Source organism: Rhea pennata, chromosome 1 (assembly GCF_028389875.1).
Source record: "Rhea pennata isolate bPtePen1 chromosome 1, bPtePen1.pri, whole genome shotgun sequence".
In the NCBI taxonomy this organism is placed as follows: domain Eukaryota; kingdom Metazoa; phylum Chordata; class Aves; order Rheiformes; family Rheidae; genus Rhea; species Rhea pennata.
This window is the reverse complement of record NC_084663.1, coordinates 154827436-154848245: the sequence shown is the minus strand read 5'-3', so window position 1 is coordinate 154848245 and position 20810 is coordinate 154827436. Positions and strand designations below refer to the sequence as shown.

The following is a 20810-nucleotide window of genomic DNA, read 5'->3' as shown; positions in this document are numbered from 1 at the left end:
TTCCTAGTGAAAGCTTCCTAAGGATGTGAGAAAGATCCTATGCATGGAAGGAAAAGTCCTATCATGGAGGAAAGCACAGAGGGTGCACTTAAGTTAGAACCCTAGTTCTAACTTCAAGTTCAAGCCAAGGGGAAACACCATTCTGCTCAGCTCTCTGAAACTGTAAGACTTTTTACCATTCTAGAATATCTTATAGCTTAGGTTGTTCTGCTGAAAGATAGAAAACCTGTCCAGATTCCTTTGGGGAGCACAATAAATAACATCCGATCCTCAAGGTTCACTGAGGATGCTCTCAACTTTTAGGTACTAGATCAAAGGTGGGAAGAACTTCCTCCATCATCTGCCCACAGAGATGAGGATGTCCATAAGGATGTTCTTTGAAAAGAGTTGTACAAGTGAGACAGAAGACTACTTAGTTTGTAGATACTAAGTTGGCCTAATTTGAGCAAGGTACTGTGCTGACCAGCAGGACTGAAGCAAAACTTTAGGCATCTAAGCTGTTGCAGTGACAAAAAAACAGAAGAACCTGGCATTTTGGAACAAGATAGCTGATGCAGAAGATGGAACCAGATACATGCTTAAATTCTTCTGTGGATCGAGGCCACATCTATGACTGTGCTGTCCCACATAATTTCTGCCATTTTGCAGCACATCCTTGAAAATCTACTGTGATAAGCTCAAATAATATTGTTATTATTGTTGTAACTGGAAGTGTAATGTCAGGCCCATTCTTTATCAGCTTAGAATTAAAATGACTAGATTTTGGAAAGTCATAACCACTGCTTCTTTTGAGTTTATTCCATGAGTAAAGGTAACAAGCAAAATAAGAAATAAGGGGGAGAAAGAAAAAGAAGCATTAGGCAGAGAATTATCAACCAGGGAGACTGGCATTCCATTAATATTTGAAACTTGTTTGAGACTGAATTGTAACTTTCATCACACTGTAGGCAATGAGAAATACAAAATGAATGGTATCTATGTTACTATATATGGATAAAATGGAAGGGATCAGGAGGTATAGACTGATAGGAACATTTTTGAGGGCAGTGTGCTATGTCTTATCTCTCATGATCTAAAAGTTAGTGTAAATCTGTTGGAAACTTTTGTAAATTCACATTTCGCTCCATTGATCATCATAATAGAGGCCCCAAAATACAGCTAGGAATGGCTTCGTTCTTAGGTGTCTACCTGTAGAAATCTCAGCTGGGGCAGAGGAAACCCTTTCCAAAGATGAGATCTCACTTGACTACCTCATAGTCATCTAGACTCCATCATAGCCAGGGGAGAGAAACTTCAGAGTTCATACCGCGGACGTCTAATAACATGAATACACATCACTAGCACTGGGTTTTCCTCTCTGTTGATTGATTCTCTTTATGGTCATTTTGTTTCATTGTCTCTTTTTTTTTAAGAACTTACCTGTTGCAAAGCTTTTGGTGTGTCTTCTATGTAAAGCTTTACAACATTGTGGTGGTAGAGATTTTTAAGAGAAATTTTCAACTTCTTAAGAGAAATTGCAAAGTTTTATATGTACATTTTTTCTGTAGATTGGAGGTACAAGATTTTCCAATATAAAATTGCTTCTTGAAGCTATATATTAGAGGGTAATAGAAAGTATAGATTGAGTGATAAGATCTTATTCCAGAGGTCAGAGTTTGGACATCCAGGTTTGAAGAGGTTGAATTAAATTCATTTTTTGTTCTTATCTTGTTTCCTTTCTTTTTTCTGATGCAAATATTTTTTTCCCATAGGAAAAAAGTATGCAACACAGCACAGCAGGCAGGAATTTTAGGATATGAAATTTTGTTCCTGGTTCTTCTGCTGACTCAGCAAATGGTCTTCAGCTAGTGACTCAAACTGTTGGGAGGAAGGGGTGACTGCATTATTTGTCAACTATTCTACTTATATTCCTAAAACATTTTGTAAGCGTTAACTGAGAAGCATTATAGGCAGGCTAGTGCCTTTTCTATGAGAAGACCTGGAACAAGCAGTTCTTTTTTACTTTTGCAATTTGAAGTAGAAAATGAGTTTGCCTTTAAAATCTTATTGCATTCTGATAAGTGAGATTTGAAATGAAAAAGAACTCCACAGTTGAGCACAGTGAGAAGAGAAGTGCTGGCACTGCATTATTTTTAGTGAATTTTTACCTAGGTGGGGCAAATTGAAGAAATATACTTTTCTGACACAACTAGAAAAAGATAGGAGTAGGACAGAACATGCTGATGTGATAGAAAGGGAGTTTTACGGGGCAAGTGGACTGGAGAAAGGCAGTAAAGAGAGGTCAGAGGTGGAAAGGCTGTCACTGGTCCAGAGATTTGAGTAATAATTTAGCTGCTTGGCCGCATCTTAGAATGCAGTGAGTTTGCAGCCTTGCTGTAGATAGTTTAACAAAAAAAGCTTGCTTCTTTAGACCACTTCTAGAATAGTTAATTTCTACGATTTTAGTCTCAAAGATAGGAAGAAGCACAGTAAAAAAGAAATCTATTCGCCACTCCCAATTCCGATGTGTAGTATACCATTGGTTCTAGTGAGACATAAGATTATTGATAATTTGTGGCTGAAACGGGTAAGTGGTTAAAAAAGAAATTTTAACGACATTCACTTATGCATGGAGAAAACAGAAGATATCTTTATAAGAATGTTATTGTTTTCTATTCAAAATTTTTCGGTCCTCCTTGCTTATGTTTATTCACTTAAGCATCTGCCAAAGACATAAGGAACATCTTTAGAGAGAAACAGAATTGCACTATTAATATGCAAACTGTATGGGATACTAACTGTACCAGTCCTGCTTCTGCAATAGAATTCCAGATCATATTACTTTACTCAGTTATTCTGAAATGGAATTTTATCTTTATAATAGCACACAGCTGCTTTTGAAATCAAAACTTTCCTGCCAGCCATGCCTCCACAGATATTTAAGAATACTTAGCCACTTTCTCAATTCTTTCTGAAACTCTAATGATTTGTCTGTCTATGACAAGGTATTTGTGTAAATATTTGCCTTTATTAGTAAATCATCTAACAGTGAATAAGAAGGCTTACTGCTGAGCTTAAGATAATGTTAGTGTGCTTTTCTCCTAACAGCTGTTGAAAAAGAAAGGAACTTCCTCATTTCTTCAGAGACTGGAACGAGGGGGTCCAACCACTGTGGCAACACAGCTCAGGGTTAGTGAATATTTGCTGGACAGAAAAGAAAATTAAAAATAAATAAAAAGCAGTATTAGGCTTTACAGACTGCAAAGGCAGAAAAATGATATGCATGAGTAAGCAACTTGCATGCCTTTTAAGAAAATGGTATTGAAAAGTTTGGAAAAGCATGTTTGTGCTGCACTGAGCAACTGCTTTTGCTGCACAGTAGTGACTGGTAACTAACTTTTTCCACAGAAATCACTCACAGATATTATTGGGAAGCTGCAGAACTGCACACTACATTCTGTTCATTGTATAAAACCTAATAACTCTAAGTCACCAGATACTTTCGACAATTTTTATGTGTCTGCTCAACTACAGTATATTGGTGTCCTAGAGATGGTCAAAGTCATACGACACGGATATCCCGTACGTCTCTCTTTCACAGACTTCTTGTCAAGGTAAATTCTTTTGAGTTGACAAAAGCTTTTTCTTGCCTGCACCACAATGTCTTCTGTTATGTTCTAAAAGTGCTTGCAGACTTTCTTCAGAGAAAAATCATGTCTGTCAGCATGGATGTGGAGTGTGTGTGGGGGGGGCTTATTCGAAATAATGATGAACTTTGTGAAACATTGTGAACATTTATGAAATATCATCAGCAAAATGTATTCAATTTATAAAAAGAAAAATTCAGAAATGCCAAAATAAAATAGAGTGGATCTTGTCTCCAGGTAATTATAAAGCAGATGGAGAAATAATCTTATTTTTCTAGTTTCTTATTGTAGGTGTAGTGGGTCCAGTATTTGTATTTCACATTCTAGGACCTATTTCTGCATGACAATCAGTTATTAATGTTCATGCTATGGCTCCACTTCTATTATTGTTTTTAGAAATGAGTGAAATTTTGAATTAATTTGAGGAAAAGAAGAAAATACTTATGTTACCAGGTATGGGTGAATTAAACTTTCCCTCCATTTCATTTATTGGGTTTTGGCTAATTTACGTTCTCAGATGCTTCAGCAGGGACAAAACAATATCCAAGAGATACAAGGTAAGTAACATCTTGCACACACGTATGTTCATCCTCTCTGCATGTTCTATGCCTTGATTGATATATCGATCAGTCATGACCTGCCTGTGTATTATTTTAGTTCTGGAAAAATGCAGAAATATTTGTTGCTTACTCATATCTAAACTCTCGGTTGTGTTCTTGGAAAAAAGGTTGTGTATGTTAAATTACTGCTTCAGCAGGGCTGTATTTTTTCTGTGAATATTCAAAAAGCAGAGGACTAGAGGAGCTTATATCCTGTGACAATATTCATCTTACAGTTTGAATGCAGAAATGCAGGCTGGGTGAGACCAGTTTGGATATAGCAGCTCTGCTTTTGAGTGTAAAAGAATATAACAGTACAGGACGATTTTTTGTTAATTACCGTCAGTCCCAGAGAATAGCCTCACCCATTGTCCCTCTAACACAGGCAGAAGTTATGAATGTCTGGTCTTTTGTGGAGAAATTTTATTGTAAAATAACACAAAAAGAATATCTAAGTATTCAAATATAATATCAATTCTTCTCCTCTACCTCAAGTACCTCCTGAAGACAGACTTCTACCTAAAAGTCAAGAAGCCACCTGGTTTCCCATAACGAATATTTGTTTGAAGCAATGATAATAAACAAGAATTGCAATATAACCTAACAATATAGTGCTAATAATGTTTATGATGCTATTTTAAGGTATTCCAGTTTGCTGTCTATTTCTACCCCTTTTTCCCTACAATAAATTACAGAGTCCTTGCAGCTGGGCCTATATCTTTTTACCTATTTGCACCAGGTAGCAGACAGTAATAATTGCATTATTATAAAGTGAATGAATTGGTGTGGCTAACATGGTTTCACTGAAAAAGAATACTGCTTTAAAATACTGCCAGTTACAACCTTTTGACTATACTCAGAAATTAAAAATAGTCATTCAGCATATATCTCTTGATACTGCCGATTTTCAGATTTGTGCACAAACAGGATATGTGACTCACACAAGTGCTTGTAGAACTCTTGTCTCAGAAGCGCTGCAAGGAACCGTCAGCGCCGTCAGGCTTTTTACTGCGGCCATTACTGTCATGCAGTCTGAAGCTTATGTTACTTTGAATAGTGAAAGATGTAAATCCTTCACTTTCTCACATAACCAGTTAATCTTCATATTAATTTTCAGTTTATTTGAATGATTTTTTTTCATTTGAAATAATGCAAACCTGCATTTTTTTCTGTTATTGAGTGAAAAGTTATCTATGACATTTTTAAGCAGAAGTATTAGACTGCAGCTCAAAAATGCTGCCACCTTTCAGTGCTGTATATTTTTTTAGCTAATGGCCTATAGATAAGAAGAGTAGAAGATTACTGAATTTAGAGTTTATGAGTTGCCTTTTTAGATAGTCTTAGAGAAAAATGCCACTTATAGTATATCTCCAGACTGCCTCCATGTCTGGTTTGGATAGTTTTGGAAACTGGATGTCTGGATTTGGAGATGTTCTTAGAAACTTGTTTTTCTTTGTTGGTTGTTCAGCCTAACTCTGAGCTCGTCCTGCTCTTCACTGGTTAGAATGAGGAATGATTTTCTGAGATTTTCTTATACACTTATAGAGTGGAAGTTGATAGACTTTCTCACTTTTAATTTTTCACTTCCTTTGGTACCAAACCATTATTTCTAATGTTCCAACAGCCCATGGGAAAGTAGTATCTTATCTGTCTCTATGATTATTTTTCCTTCATCCTGACCTTTTCACTGTTGAGGTTGAGGATGCTCTGTGATTTCCATCCCCTGGATGGGCCGTGGTAGTGGCACTGGAGTGGCCTTCTTACAGACTTGGAGCACAAGCACGGAGCTACTGAGTGCTGAGCACTGAGCTTTCCATGAGCCACTTCTTGCAGAGCAGTGTGGATGCTGCAGAAGAGTTTAGCATCCTGAAAGATAATGGTTATTGTTCTTCAAACTGTAAGAAATATAAAAAATAGCATCAGCTTAATTTTTACGTAAAGTCCCTCAGTCCTTCAGTCTAAAACAGGCATCCAAATACAATACAAACAGCTAAAATAAAAAGTCTCAGTTTGACTAGTATTGGTCACAGTAGACCACAGTAATATTGGTGTGTATGTGAACAAACTCCATCCCAAGTTATCTTGGAGCCAAGGGGAAAAAAAACAAGCAACTCGCCTCTCCCTGCAAAACTCCTGTTGCTGTAGATAAACAGATGGATAATTAGAGGTTTTGTAGAAACCTCATAGTTAATCTTCATTAACTCTTTCGATCTTGAGCAGGAATAGGAGGTAAGAGACAATGAACACTTACTGATTACCTTAGAGTACCTTAGATATACTGGTAATAAGTTGGCCTCCAGTTTCTATGATACTTTCACGTCCAGAAAGACCCATTATGCTCAGAGTCCCAGAGACAAACTACAGCTTCTATCACAGGGAATGAAAATGATGTTGTTTTGTTTTGTTTAAGAAATAATTAATTATGATTGTTTAATATTACACTGATTTTACTGACAGAGTCTGAAAAATCAGGAAATAAAACACAGGCAAAGATGAAGGAGTTGTTCTTTATTATGAAGGAGTTACGTTCTTTACTGTGGGGAGCTGTGACCAAGTGAATGCTCTTAGCAAGTTCTAACCAGGCTGAAAAGGTTTAGTCTCCCATGGCTTACCCCAAGAGGCAAAGGAAATACTGCCCATGACTTTAGGGAGAAAGACAGTGTCAGCTAACAGAAGAAACACCCACAGGGAGAGATTAAAAATAGACAATTTGCTTCTCTCAACTCAGAGATGGATGCACTGGAGTGAAATGCAGTTTGCCTATGCCTTAATCTTTTCTTGAAAGATTTATAAGAAATACAAATATAAATCATTTTTGGTGTATGCTGTTGTTCTGTGCTAGGTCCCTACTAAAAGAAGACTCTTCATTTTCATGTGAGTTATCTTTTTTGGAGGGGAGGGTTTCCTCACCAGTTGAGCCGTATTAGCTATAAATTTGACCATGTGACCCCAGAGGGGAGAAAAAAGCCTACAGATGTAAAACACAACAGGCCTGTTATCTTATTGTAGTTGACCTATAAAAACTATCAGTCCAGGAACAAATGGTTTCAACCAAAAAGAGATGAAGGTAGCCAAATGTGTGCCCTTATTGGTGCCCATGAGAGGGTTACCCATAATTGTAAGAGTTTCACCTTCAGTGTTTGTCTTGAAGTATCCCTTTGATGGACTAAGTTTCAGTGAATGCAGCTTGTGGTTCACAGCTTCACTCAGGTCAGCTGCAAGGTGTTTTATAGTAGTACTGCAAGGAAATCTCTCGCTCTCACTCTCCTTTTTTTTTTTTTTTTTTTTTTTTTTTTTTTTTTTTTTTTTTTTCCTGGAGCTGAATGTACTGCCCGGTTCTCCTGAGCTTGCCTGGCCTGAGAAGTAAAGGATATTAATGGTGTGTCTGAAAGCACTATGCAAAATCAGAGAGAATTTGTGGCCCAGATCCCAAACTGAATTCTCAAATGACAGTAAATTACTACACTCCTCCCAGCCCCACTGCAGTTTTTGTCTATTTATTTTTAGGCTTTTGCTTATCGCATCAGTAATGTGGTCAGAATTTTAAAAAAATAATTAATGACAACTTTAAAAACAGAAGCTTTTTTGTGGGCAATTAGAAGACAGCATGTTTGAATTAGTGGTCTTTGTGGAAGAGGAATAGTATATCAGAACAACTGGATATTCTGTGAGTAATAGAGAGTATCGTTCCTTTTTTAATTGAATGAAATTAAATGAATTTGAATTAATGCCTAATTAGGGATAAATATGACTGGTCCCTAGGATATACTTATGAATCATATTTGAGCTCTTTCAATAGCTAAAGAAAGAGTGTTGCTAAGGAAAGGTCATATTTTGCAAAAGCACCTCTTCCTGGGCTACAAAACTTAATCATTATTTCTATTGCTATCCTTTTGGATTCACCATTATGCCTCTGTATTATGAAAGTAGAAGTTGACAGCTGCTATCTGAACCCCTCAATCGCCAAGGTTCATTGATCAGAAGAGAAGCCTTGTGGAATTTTGGGTTCTTAAGTGGAAGCTGTGACAGTTACTGTCAATGAATATATAATAAAAATGGGAATTAATAAGGTCAGATGCTATTAAATGCTGTAAAAACAGGCAGCACCAATATAATTATAAAGTGATATATGTGATTTCAGGGGATGTGCCAACTCCAGCTGCAGTGTTTCTGCTGAATTTGCCTGCAGTGCTGGCTCAGTTTCTAAAGCTCTTTGAGTAGAGAGACAGATACCAAGCTTTACCTTCTTTTTTAAAACAGAAAATGTTGAATAACATGCATTTTGAACTTCAGGAAAATTTTACCTAGATCTTTAGCATTAAATTGTAAGAATCATTTATTGGACTAGATTTTGAAATTTCAGCTATAATTTTCAGACAAAGTTAAAGTGCAAATAATGTTGTAAAGAACTCAAAGATTCTAATTTGCAGCAAAAATTATATGCATAGGTAAAATATCCTCAAATATCCTTTTCCTGGAGGAAAGAAAACAATAAAATAACCATATAAGTAGGAACTTTTCACACAGCTTTCTCAGACTCTACTGTTTTTTTCCAGTTTGTACACAGCTATTACAAAGGACCATAGATGATGGAATTTTTCCCTCCCAGCTCTTAAAATTAAACAGATTGATGTAGCATGGTCTATGCCACCTCTTAGGTAGCCAGGGGAAAACAAGTGCTACCAAATAGCAATTCAGCACCACCTAGCACAACATCCAAGTCAAAAATGTAACTGTCTGCAGGTGGCTGTCTCCTTCTAGTCACCAAGAAAGAGAGTCAAGACTGACTAGCTCAAGCATTTAGCATCTTGATATGTTAATTATAATCAAGTTAATTCTGCCTAAGATATCCAGAGAGCACTTTAGGAGGAACACATACGTTGTGTTCGTGGTATTTGGTGCAAGGGCAACGTGAGCATCCAGTATGCGCTGTATTAGCGGTGTGGAATGATGGGGCACAGAAGCTCTCCAGGGCACAGGCGGAGCCTGATTGCGCTAGCTTAATATCTAGGACCTAATCTCTTTGCATCAATTAATAAAATGGAAACTGGCTGACTTTTCATGTCATTCACCTCACTTGGTGCTCGAGGAAGACATGTAAAAGCCATTTGGAATATAAATTTTTAAAAATAATGATAGTGATCAAGGACCCATCTAGAGTAATGAGCTGAGCTTATATTTCTCGTTCAGTGAAGGATAGTAATACAGTTGTTCAGGCATTTTCAGGAAGAAATGAGGCAGTGAGGTGCTCTGTTTCACTCATTCTGAACAATTTGATTTTGATTCCATCTTCCTCAATTTTGTATACCATTAGCGTGTTATAAATTTGATTATAAATTAAAATATTTTTCCCTTTTTTTTTCTTTAATGAGATTCAGCAAGTTACTGAACTATATCCAATTCTTTGCTCTGCCCAAGTTTTGGGTTCTTTGGTCTGAGCAGAATTTATGAGCTCCCTTTTGCCTTAGAGACTGAGGTACAAATGCTAGACATAGGTCTTGTGTTTGAGACTCAGCTTAGCAATGGAGATTGCTAAATCCACTTGTACAGGTTCTGAAATAACAGCATCCCTGCTAGCCTTCCCTGCCAACTGTGGCACGTGTGCAGGCCTGCTGGCCCTCTGAGTAATCCTTATGGGATATGTGAACTGATTAGCAAATGCAGCCTTTCACTTAATAGCTTACAAAAGTTGCAGGATGTCTATGACAAACCATAAATTGTTCAGAAAGCCCAAATAATTGTCTGCTAGTGTGCTGTTCCTTCTCTTTGTTTCTGCAATTTTTGAATGTTCTTTAGAATTTCATCACTGCCTCACAGGTTTCCAGACTACCTTTTGGGGGTTTAACTCTTTCAGCTCCGTCTTGCCTCTTACATGATGGAGCTCCCATCCTGACTCCTATTACTGCTTGAGGAACAGCACAGAAAATTTTGTACTGTCAAGGAGAACCTATAAGCTATGTGTAGAATCATGTCTTAGTGTTATGGAAGGAAGACGTAGTTCTCTAGAACAGGATGATTCACCATTTCCGGTTCTCTTTAACAATGGCTTAAATTATATCAATCTAATCTTTTGTTTTCCCTATGCTTATACACACAACGAGTTCATAGCAATTGTTTTTGCTAACCGATATGACAGTGTCATGCATAGGTTTGGTGTTAGACCTTGTAATTATTATTTTTCATTTAATTGACTAATCTTATTCTCTCCTATGTGCAGAATACATTAAAATATATACATTATAATTCAGAAGCCATATTGAGCCAATTAAAATAATAAAAAACTTTAAGATTGTAATGTTTTAAAAATAGAAAGTTAAAGGAAGTTAACACTCTCATGCTTTTTTTGTCTTAAAATAAATTTTAAAAAGATGGCAAAACATCCATTTTAATAGGAAATATTAGGGTTGACGGTATGAAACAATAATAATAGATTCATAGCAGTGAGGATGAAAAAAGTACGTTCAATGCCTCTTCTAATTACAGGTTTTCCACTGATTTCATTATGAGGTTTTTCTTAGAAGTCATACTTAACTGCAGATCCTGAAATTTGCAGTTCTACTCAGGTCAGTGTTCGTTGATACTGCAATGCTCTAATAGTGAATTTTAGTACAAAATCAAAATTGGCTTCAGAGTACTTTAGTCAGTGCAAACTCATCCAGACAGTTTACTCTGCTTGGAGATCATTTTGAAAAAAATACTCTTTACCCGGGAAAGTTTGTGTTTGTACTATCATTGCTTTATCAGAAATTGTCTGGCCTTCTGCAACTGGCATAAAGCCAACATTAAGCCTATTGTAAGCTTTTGATCAAGTCTGCTCTGTTGGCACAGATGTGTTGTTAATGTTTGTGGCTCTTGTGTAGCACTCATTATTGCATGTCTGAACTTCCTTTGTCCAGAAGCTTTTTGGTGTTTTGATGTTTTTTGATGTTTTTGATGGATTTTTGACCTTTTTTTGCTTTCCTCTCTTTCTTTTTTTGTTCCATGAAAGCTAGCTTTCCAGGAAGCAGGGGAATGATAACGTTTTTAAAAAAATCATTTGTGAATAAAAAAAAAATGCAGCTAAACTTTTCAGATATTTGTGAGCAAGTTAGTTAGGGCATTAGTAAGACTGGTGTACTGAATAGACTGCAAAATGATAGGTCATCAGGCTGACTGGCCATTTTGTTTGCTGACTGTGATACTATATCATCATTCTTCTCATAAAGCAGTAGGATGATATATGCTATGATACCTTTAATCCTTGCAAGAAAAGCAAGGTATATTCTGGCTGGCCCGTTAAATAAATGTAATGGTGCCAATTTGTACCAGTTGGCATTCTAGCCATTATGTAGGTTGTAGCTTCACAGTTAGATCTGGGAGTGATATTTCTGGCTGATATGATAAGTAGTGTGATCATTTTTGTTTGTGTTTCGGTAAAGGGAAGAGCACATTCTTTCAGAATGCAAGCAAAGATGAATAAATGAAATATTTTGAAGCTATCATTATGAGATCACTTTAAATCCACATTCATAAACATGGTGATGACTAATTTCCTGCAGAGGATGAAGGTCATCCACAAAGCTTAAAACAGTGCTTTTCAAAATGACCATCTCTTTGGCAGTTTCTGTAATCATCAAATTCTATAAAGAAATTGTTGTAATAATTGTATAAAAGAATAGAAAAGTGGAGGTCTTGAGCAGGAGATTCATTTTGTTAATGTGCAGCTAGGTAGAAAAGAAAAGAAAATTTAGTATTCTAATGTCAGAGGTAAATCTTGGCCTCAGACTTTCGTAAGTCTGGATCCACAGAGAAGTAGAGAAAACAGAACGTTACCATTTCTGTGAGGTTCAAATATGAATGATGCTCCAAAGAAATGTTAGGGTTTTCCTTTTTTCGTTCACAATATTAGCACTCCTTTGTCCTCAAACCTAACCTCAAACTGTGCTTCTTGCTGCACTTGAGCGGGGGAAATGAAGCGTATCGTCTTTGTGCTTCTTCACCTAATCTCGCTCATATCGGTGTACGCTCTGGAATAATTTACAGCAGTCTCAGGATTAGTCTAAATTACTAATCCCTTGCTGATGTGAGGGAGGATGCGAGGGACTGATTGTGCTGTAAGGGGGTGCCAGAGCTCAGAGCGCTATGACGTTGTCCCTGGCAAGTCACAGACATATATTATAACTGGTGCACATCACCTAGGGATGTGCCTAGTTGTAAGTGGGTATTTGGCACTGTCTTGGAGGCCATCGGCCATTTGAATTGTATTAGTAGTAGTGTCATATTATGAACAAACTAAATTTCTCCATGTAGTAAACATATACTAAATGTTAGAATATATATTTTTTTACCTTCTTTAGGGGTGTTTGCTTGTAGCTGTTTAACATTATTATCCCCTGTGTTCTCCTTAGGGCCTCCTTAATACTCAAAAAACAAAAAATAAATCTAGGATAACTAGATGTCTATAGTGATTCAACTAATTAGCCTAGAACTTAATTTATAGAGAAAAATGGGTACTTTTAGCCTATGATTCAACTGACTTATTTTAGATTTACCCATTGCAGGTATTTCACATGCTCAGTCTATAGCTATATTGATTCTCCTTTCTATGGCAAATAATTAGTGGATTTTAACAGGCTTATTAAAAAAAAAAAAAAAAAAAAAAACTCCAGAGATCAACATTTTGGAGTTGAAACAGAAGCAGCTTTTGCAGTTACCGTACAGTATCGTCAGTTTTTCAGCCCACAGAATTAGCAGTATTGTACACGCACAGTATCAGTCCTTATGTTACACGTGGCAGAGCTGGACTGTGAGGATGATAATGCTGCTGGGGTTTCTGGGGTTTACCATCAGTGCAGCAATAAGTATAAGAGAAAATAAAGATTCTTTTTTTCACTGGAGTTTTCAAGGTAGATCAAGTATCTAGCATTTATTTACTCTGTATATAGAAGATAAAAATAAGTATTTCATCTAACTTGTTTGCTGGGCACCTTCTAAGTTTTAAAAAGACACCCTCATTTGTTAAAGCAATTGCAAATGCATGTGAATTATGTCATTCTTCTGAAATCAGCTGAATTATTCACGTTTGTCATGTACTTAGAGTTCTGCAGGATCAAGACTGACCTGGAGCGGGGATCTCTTGGGTGGGGGAAGGTGGGGATTAGGTAATTAAGTACCCAAATTAAATTAAATATACTTTTATTTCCTTCCATAAAAGGAAATAAAAGTGGCATGGTCAGTTTTAACTCTGGCAGTTCCTAGCTTCCAAGTATTTGTTTTGCAATCTGAATAATCTTTCAGTGTTATCTAAATTTCGTTTAGTATGAAAATGTATTTCTAAAGCTTACATAGCAGGGCTTCTAACAGAGAGTTTATTGTTTTCTGTGTTAGAGAAAGACTGATTCAAAGAGAAACTCAGGATATTGCTATTCCTTCATTACTAGTGCTATGAGAGTGATATTTTTTTCTGTTTTTTTTTTCCTAATTAGGTTTGTTTTCATATGTAATTATAGATATACTGAGCAAAACAAACATCGGCGTAACCAAACTATTTCAACAGTTCCAGTAATTTTCTTTATTTTAACTAAAATGGGTATCTCTAAAATTTTAAAATGTTTATTTCATTTCCAGAGTTACATGCTACCATTGGTACCTCTGTAACATGCAGCTCTTGCTAGCATTTGTTTCTCATCTCTCAAGATTAACTAAATAATTACTAAGTCAATAAATAATCCTGTTACTCCATAATATCCTGATAATATCTACACATATTTTACATCCATGAATTTAAAAGCTAGTGCTGTTTCTAAACATGGAGAAATATTCCCATAGAGTGCTAAAATACCTCAGTACTGGATTCTGTCTAAAGGCCTGAAATACAAAGACTGATAAATTTATATCTGTGTACAAATACAAGTTCTTGATCGATATCTTAACAAGCTGCCTGAGGTCTGTGTGTCCATAACAAGTAGCTGATAACATTAAATGACTTTAGAACCTTGATATTTCAACCAAAATAATTCTTGAGTACCTCATAATTTGCTGACAGCACATAACGACAAAGATAATGGACATAGATTTATATATGGTAGTAAGAATTTTAGTTAAATGCCCACCATAGAAATAAAACTGTTAAAATATTATCAGCCACTAACTTCTTCACAAATTCTTATACATTTCCTTTTAAGGAAATGCCTATTAAAATAATAAAGCTCATAATACAAACAAACTACCTCAGAGAATAAACACTTTAAAGAAGTAAATATGCTACACATTATTTTATGCTAATAGCAACATTTAGGAAGCTTAAATTATCCAATTATGGTGTAAATAGTCACATGGACAGGTTAATTTTACCATAAAACATAGTTTTTAAATAATTCCTATTTATTTATTGATTAATTCAATATAACTGTATGCTTCCAGTGCCTAAAATAATGTGACTGTTTGCTCTGCACTACTTCTGTTCAGCTCATGTGACTTGTATAAATGTAGTCCAGCTGCCCGACACTCAAACCCCACTGTGACTGTCCTCTTATTCTTTATTTCTGTGGTGTTGCAGCTGTTAAGTTCTTTCCGTTCATCACCGATATTCACTGCACCTTTTTTCCGCTTTTCTCACATCCTGATATTCCTTGAATCCCTTTAATCTTCAGTAGAAGAACCTGGAATGAAGTGAGACTGCTTAAAGCCAATTTTCCCAGCCTGACTGAAAGTATTGATACTGGTGCCATCTGAGAACAAACACAAAATCCTGTACAATTATGCACGTAAAATCCTTTTACATAGATGAATGCCTGGATCTTACTCTGCTCTTAGATCAGCTTTGCACTAATTTAGCAACATCAATTTCAGCATGATTACTCCTGTTGCAAATATGAGCAGAACCTGATCCAGCATTCATACAGTAGCCCAAGAGAGCCTGTCTTAAAAAAAAATGGTGATTGTCTAGAGTTTGTCTAAGCCCTGGAGCCCTTGGAACAGGCTTTCATCCAGGCTGATGCTCACAGGTTTTAGAGGGCGCAAGGGAGAAGAAGACACAGAAGACAGCAGAGGTAGATATTTTGCTTGTATGGACTAAGATCCTGAAAGTCTTCCTCATAATCCCAATGCTTTTTGTCTGAGCCATGTCACAAAGTATATTATGTGTTTCTGTTCGTATTTGGCTCTGAGCCGTGAGTTAGGGAAGGTTGCAGACAAGAGAAAAAGAAAAGCAAAGAATTCAAGAATCATCTAGATCGATCATCAAACACAATCCTGTTTCCCCTTAGAATACATTTTCCATTTTGTTTTCCTTTCCACTTCTGCAATAAGTATCTATCCCAGAGTACTTCCAAATAGGCTGGGAAGTGGTTTCCTGGCAGCCAAAAAGCCAGTGAAGCGGCATCCCATCTAGTGGCAGGAGACCAAATGGGAAAGTGCACAAACCCACATTGGCTGCAACATTTCGAATCAGGGTCACATCAACTCTCTAAAAAGGTCTTATGTATTTTTCAGAAAAAAAAAAAAAAAAAAAAAAATTGTGCAGTAAGGCTCTCTGCTTTACAAAATCTGTTTTCAGTTATTTCAGGCAGCTGCTTCTAGGCTTCCAGGATCTGGGCCTAAACTTGTTCTTCTCTAAATATCCTGTGACGGTAAGGCGAGGGCAATGCCCGGACTCCGAGCAGGGACAGATGCACAACACAAGGCACACTATGGTCGGTACTGGGCATTTATTACTCCTGCATCTGCTTGGGGGTTCCCCAGTGATTTCCCGATCAAGGCAATAAGGGTGCAGGAGAATCCCTGGCACCGCTGGGTGTTGGTCCATGGCAAGGAACACCGGACAGGGGCACTATATGAGGTTATTATGTGCTATGCACATGTGTATGTGTATAGAGTGCCCAAACATGAGGATGAAGTTAGCTACAGAGAAAGCTAACTATCTGGAGGTAAATGTAAACATTTACAGAGTTAGAGGAAGTGTTCATGTAATAGGGCTGATTGTCTCTTTGGTGCTAGCATAATTCTGCATTAACATGTCATTTTTGCCATTTCTTAAATAAATATATTTTTACATTGCTTTATCAAGATAGAATGAGAATATCAGCTTTAAGTAAGATGATGCAAAGGTATTGTAATGCAAATCTCTAGCAGATGTTGTGAATTCATTTTTTATTTGCATAGCTGAATCCACTAATCCCAAGAGCTGAACTATAATTTATATTCTACTTATTATTCTGCTGCCACATTGTCTGAGATGAGGAAGCCCCTGCTTAATTGCATGAAGTATATGAATAAATATTCTAGGATTAAGACACACACATCTTCGTTATTTCTTTTCTCCAGAAATTAGAATTCAGATGTCTAGAAAAGACTGAAGGCAGTGAAACCTAACACAAAACCATAAAATTTAGGAAAAAAAAATAATTTGCCCATCACAAAGTAAGTATCTTTACTTCAGGTATTTGTTTTAGCTTTTGTCCAGTCCATATTAAAATATCCCAAGTGGCAACGTCCTTTGCGTGGGTATTCTAGTTGAGTGGATTCCACCGCTGTGATCCTCCTTCGGAAGTCTGAACTGAGGTCTGCCTGGGGCCAGGCTGACCCATGGGCAGCCCTGTAGAATTTTGTCCTGAGGCTTTTCTTAGTTCTTTTCACTTTTATTTCTTAGTTCTTAATTTTGCCTTTCTATCTCAGTTACATACCATTTATGTCACGCTAAATATATTTTCCTTTTTTCACGAACATGTTAAACCATGCTATGTAGGCACCTATATCTCTTTGTATAAGAAATTAAGTTGTAACTGCTGGAGTAGAAGTTGAGAATGTTTCAGCAGCTGGAAAGTTTCTGGCTTCCATTGCCTTATTGCCACTGGATTGTGATAAAACTAAGATACCTGATCAATTTATCTTAAGGTCACTCTCAGTATTATTGCTTTCCAGACTTCTTTTTGTCAGTAAATATCTGTGTATCAGATTAACCCAGAGAGAATAAAGCCGTTTACATCTTTTTTTTTTTTTTTTTTTTCCAAAATGAGTCTAATTTTATTTTCTCTATTAACTTTAATTTGTCTGCCGATCTATTCGTTTCATCCCATGTTGTTCAATATCAGTCTAAGCCAATAATCAGGATATTTAAAAAAATAAAACTGGTACCAGAGGCAGCTACTGTAAAGTTTTGATTCATTGTCTTATATAATTATTCATTGTTTCTGATCTATCAGGTAAATTACACTTCATGCATGTATGTTCACCTCTAGCTGAATTCAGTTATTTTTATAAGCCTGTATGAAGCAGCTTCAATACAAAATGTTTCCTATAAAGGTGAGCCTTATACTGTATTTTTGTAATCCTATCACAGAAACAAAATGCAATATGTTTTGTCTGCTATGATCTGTTTGTTATAAAGGTATTTTTTTCTTTTTCCCATCCAATGATTTATTCTGTCTAGAATTTTGAATATGTGCTATTGGTGTTAATATTTGGTGTCATATAATTGGAGATTTATATTATATGTATGTCATACAGAAATCGGCAGAATCAGGGTTCTTTTCTTTTCTTGGAAATGATAGTACTCTATTTCCCTTTTTTTAATTATATGGAATTTCCCCTGTTCCTCATATTTCAAAAATAATTAGGTTATTCCTTTAATAATAATAAAAAAAGATATAACACAGGAACTGGAATGAGTATGTATCATTTATAGATACATAGCATTAATCAAAATTCGATCCTGTCCTTTCCTGGTGGCTATTTTTACAAGATTTTTAGTATGTGCAAATTTTCCAGCCATCCTTTCTTTTTCTTAAAAAGGGTTCCCTTTGCAGCAGATAGGGCTGCTAGATATTTCAGCTCTCACTTCATAGTTTTTTTTTTCCCAAGCACAAATCATGCCTAACCCACTCTCCCATCCTTCCCAAATCTAAACAAACAAAGCTAAAAATTTTGAGTTATGAGCGCACAGTGACAAGTTTTGCAAACAAAGTCCATCTCTTTCACATATTTCACAGAAATAATAATACATCAATCTGTTACTGGCTGTCAAAGAAAGAAAAGAGGAAGTTTAGGAAGGAATAAAAGAGAATTTAGCAAGACAGTACAACCTGGTTTTACTCCTTTCTGATGATAATTTTTACATTTTTTAGGAGAATCACAGGATACAAATTAATTTTAATCCTCTTCTTTAATGCATTCCCTTTTGAATTTGTATTGACAGAATCCTGCCATTTTAACTTGGCAAACGCAATACATTGTAATAAACAAAAGAAAGAGAAAATGAAACTGCAACATAATGAATTACAGTGACAGAACTGATTATTCTTCCTTGTATAAGTTGTGTTTGAATGTTTAGAACTGTGTTACTTAGCATTGTTATGAGGCAGCTACAAGCTAACCGTACATGATTTTCATTCTTAATAGCAAGACAGAGAAGCAGTGAGAAGATGATGCTTTCAAGAATGATTTGAGTTCTAGTGTTCAAAACTATTACTGAGTGTATTTGGATTGCAGTCAGTAGATAAATCTGACTTCATCAGTTTGGGGTTTTCTTTTTCTGGGCAAGAGAAAAGATTATAATCCTCATAAAAAGATTAGCTAAATCCTGGTGGGGAGCTGGTCTGAGGCATTAGTTCAAGGACTTCTACGTGGTTTGCTCAAGCTGTTGATGTGGAGTTCCTTGTTTTCATGCCCTTTGTATTTGCCCTGTTCTTTCCATTAGTATCTGCCATCGTGTTGATGTGCTATTGAAACCGAGTGCGTGGTGTTTATTTCGATGCTTAAAGATTCGCTGCGCATACAGAACTGGGAGTACAGCCCTACAGCTTATTTGTGCGCTCCCTGTGTAAATCAAAGAGCGTGCGGAGCCTGGGAATGATACTGCAGGCTACTGTGCCAGAACCTGAACTGGGCGGTATTCAGTCTCAGTAAAAGGCAGCCTGCTGGATCTTGTCAGCTGCGCACTTAGGGAAGTGAGGGAGAAAATGATCAGATAAAATGCTTATCTGTGAAGGCCCGACAGAACTGAGTTTTCCATATTCACCAGCTACCTGGAGGTATTGGCAGCAGTATTTAGTCTGAACAAACAGAAATTCTCCCTGATAAAGTACATCGTTCAGAAGCGGAAAGAGGTCAGAGCACCGCTCCTGCAGCAGCAGAGGCAGCACATGCTGACACGGCTAGTCTTGGCCAAAAGCTCAGGGTCTTCTGCTGAGGTGTGTAAAAATGATAGGGTGGGAAGAGGAAAGTGCAAAGCCCTGTGGGCAAAGCTGGGGAAAGTGAGGCTTTGCTCAGGCTGAATTCCTGTGGCAAGGACGGAGTTGGGGAGTGCTCCCCTGGCAATAGCATATTTCCTGTCTCAGCTTGGAACAGGAAGGTGGATGTACGCAAAGAGGTCTCATGTCTCCTAATCGACTCTAGATTAGTGCCGATGTGGTGATACGGGAGTGTGTGGGGAGATGTTTCAGTTCAGGCCCTTATTTCTCCCTGGTTTTGGGATTCATTAATGAATGAGGTCCTCTGACTAGGCCATGAAATCTTGGGTTTTGTCTGCTTTTTCACTTGCCTAGGGGAGAGATTCACCTCATCTAATGTCCAGTGTCTGTACTGGAATGAATAGCATAGACTACCTTTGTACTCAATGGGAAGAAATGGGGTCTTACATTACACAGTCCATCTGACCGTATTTTAAACATCAGTATTACAATAGGGTAAATTAAACCCTTCTAGTGCCTTCCACTGACCCTTAAGAAAGTCCAGACAACTAACTCATCAATCTATGTTTATCTGACATGAATTCTGCTTGATTAAACTGTTTTCTAACAAGGTAGCACTGAATTTGGTCACTAGGTCCCTCAGGAACCTTTCTAATGGCTTACACTCAGCATTATTTTGGTGGAGTAACATATATGACGTGCCATTTGAGAAGCAGCCTGTTTTTTAATCAGTTTTGGTGATTCATGTCAGAATGAGCTAAGACTGTGGTTGTGGCAGAAGAATTCTCTGGTAAGGGAAAGTCTCAAAGTCTCTTCAGATTACATTTCCAGAGAAGCAAGACCTGCTGTTTGCAAGCAAACTCAAGTTATCTGTACAAGACTGCTCCATGAATTCAGTGTCTATTTATTAGTTTGCTGTGATATAGTGTTTGACAAAAAAAAAAAAAAAAAAAAAAAAAGTTTTCTTTGCTATTCTTGAGGTTGTGAAAGGGCTAAGTTTAAGAGGACAGTAAATTATTGTGTCTACATGGTTACGCAAGCTTCATTTCACAGTAGAAAAGATTTGATACTTGAAGTCATTTTGATAATAACGTACTGTTTATTTTAAGTTTTTGTTTATTTTTTATTTCTTAGTTTATTATCAATTTTATTTTGCTTTCTTTTTAGCAATGGGTTGTATAGCCAATATCATGTTTAAAATACAGTAAACCCCTGAACCAAAACTGTATGGTTTGTTTTTCATCCAAAAAGAAAAGTAATACTGAAAAAATCTGAAATACTTTAAATGTTAATACTTAAGATGTAATTGTTAATTTGAATCATTAATAGTTGAAATTAGGTACAAAAAAAGATAAAGCTTATGTTTACACAGCCACTTCTGTCTAGGATAAATGTGGGCTGCCACCAACAGGTGTAGT

General features: G+C 36.6%; 1 protein-coding gene across 1 annotated transcript in view; it reads left to right on the top strand.

Annotated features, from left to right (window-relative positions):
* The window catches only part of MYO16 (myosin XVI), a 278529-nt gene that overhangs the window by 193934 nt on the left and 63785 nt on the right, over positions 1–20810 (top strand). The window contains exons 25-26 of the mRNA XM_062575533.1: positions 3088–3168; positions 3388–3593. Coding sequence (XP_062431517.1) covers positions 3088–3168; positions 3388–3593 — 287 coding nt within the window. The remainder of the gene's footprint in view (positions 1–3087; positions 3169–3387; positions 3594–20810) is intronic.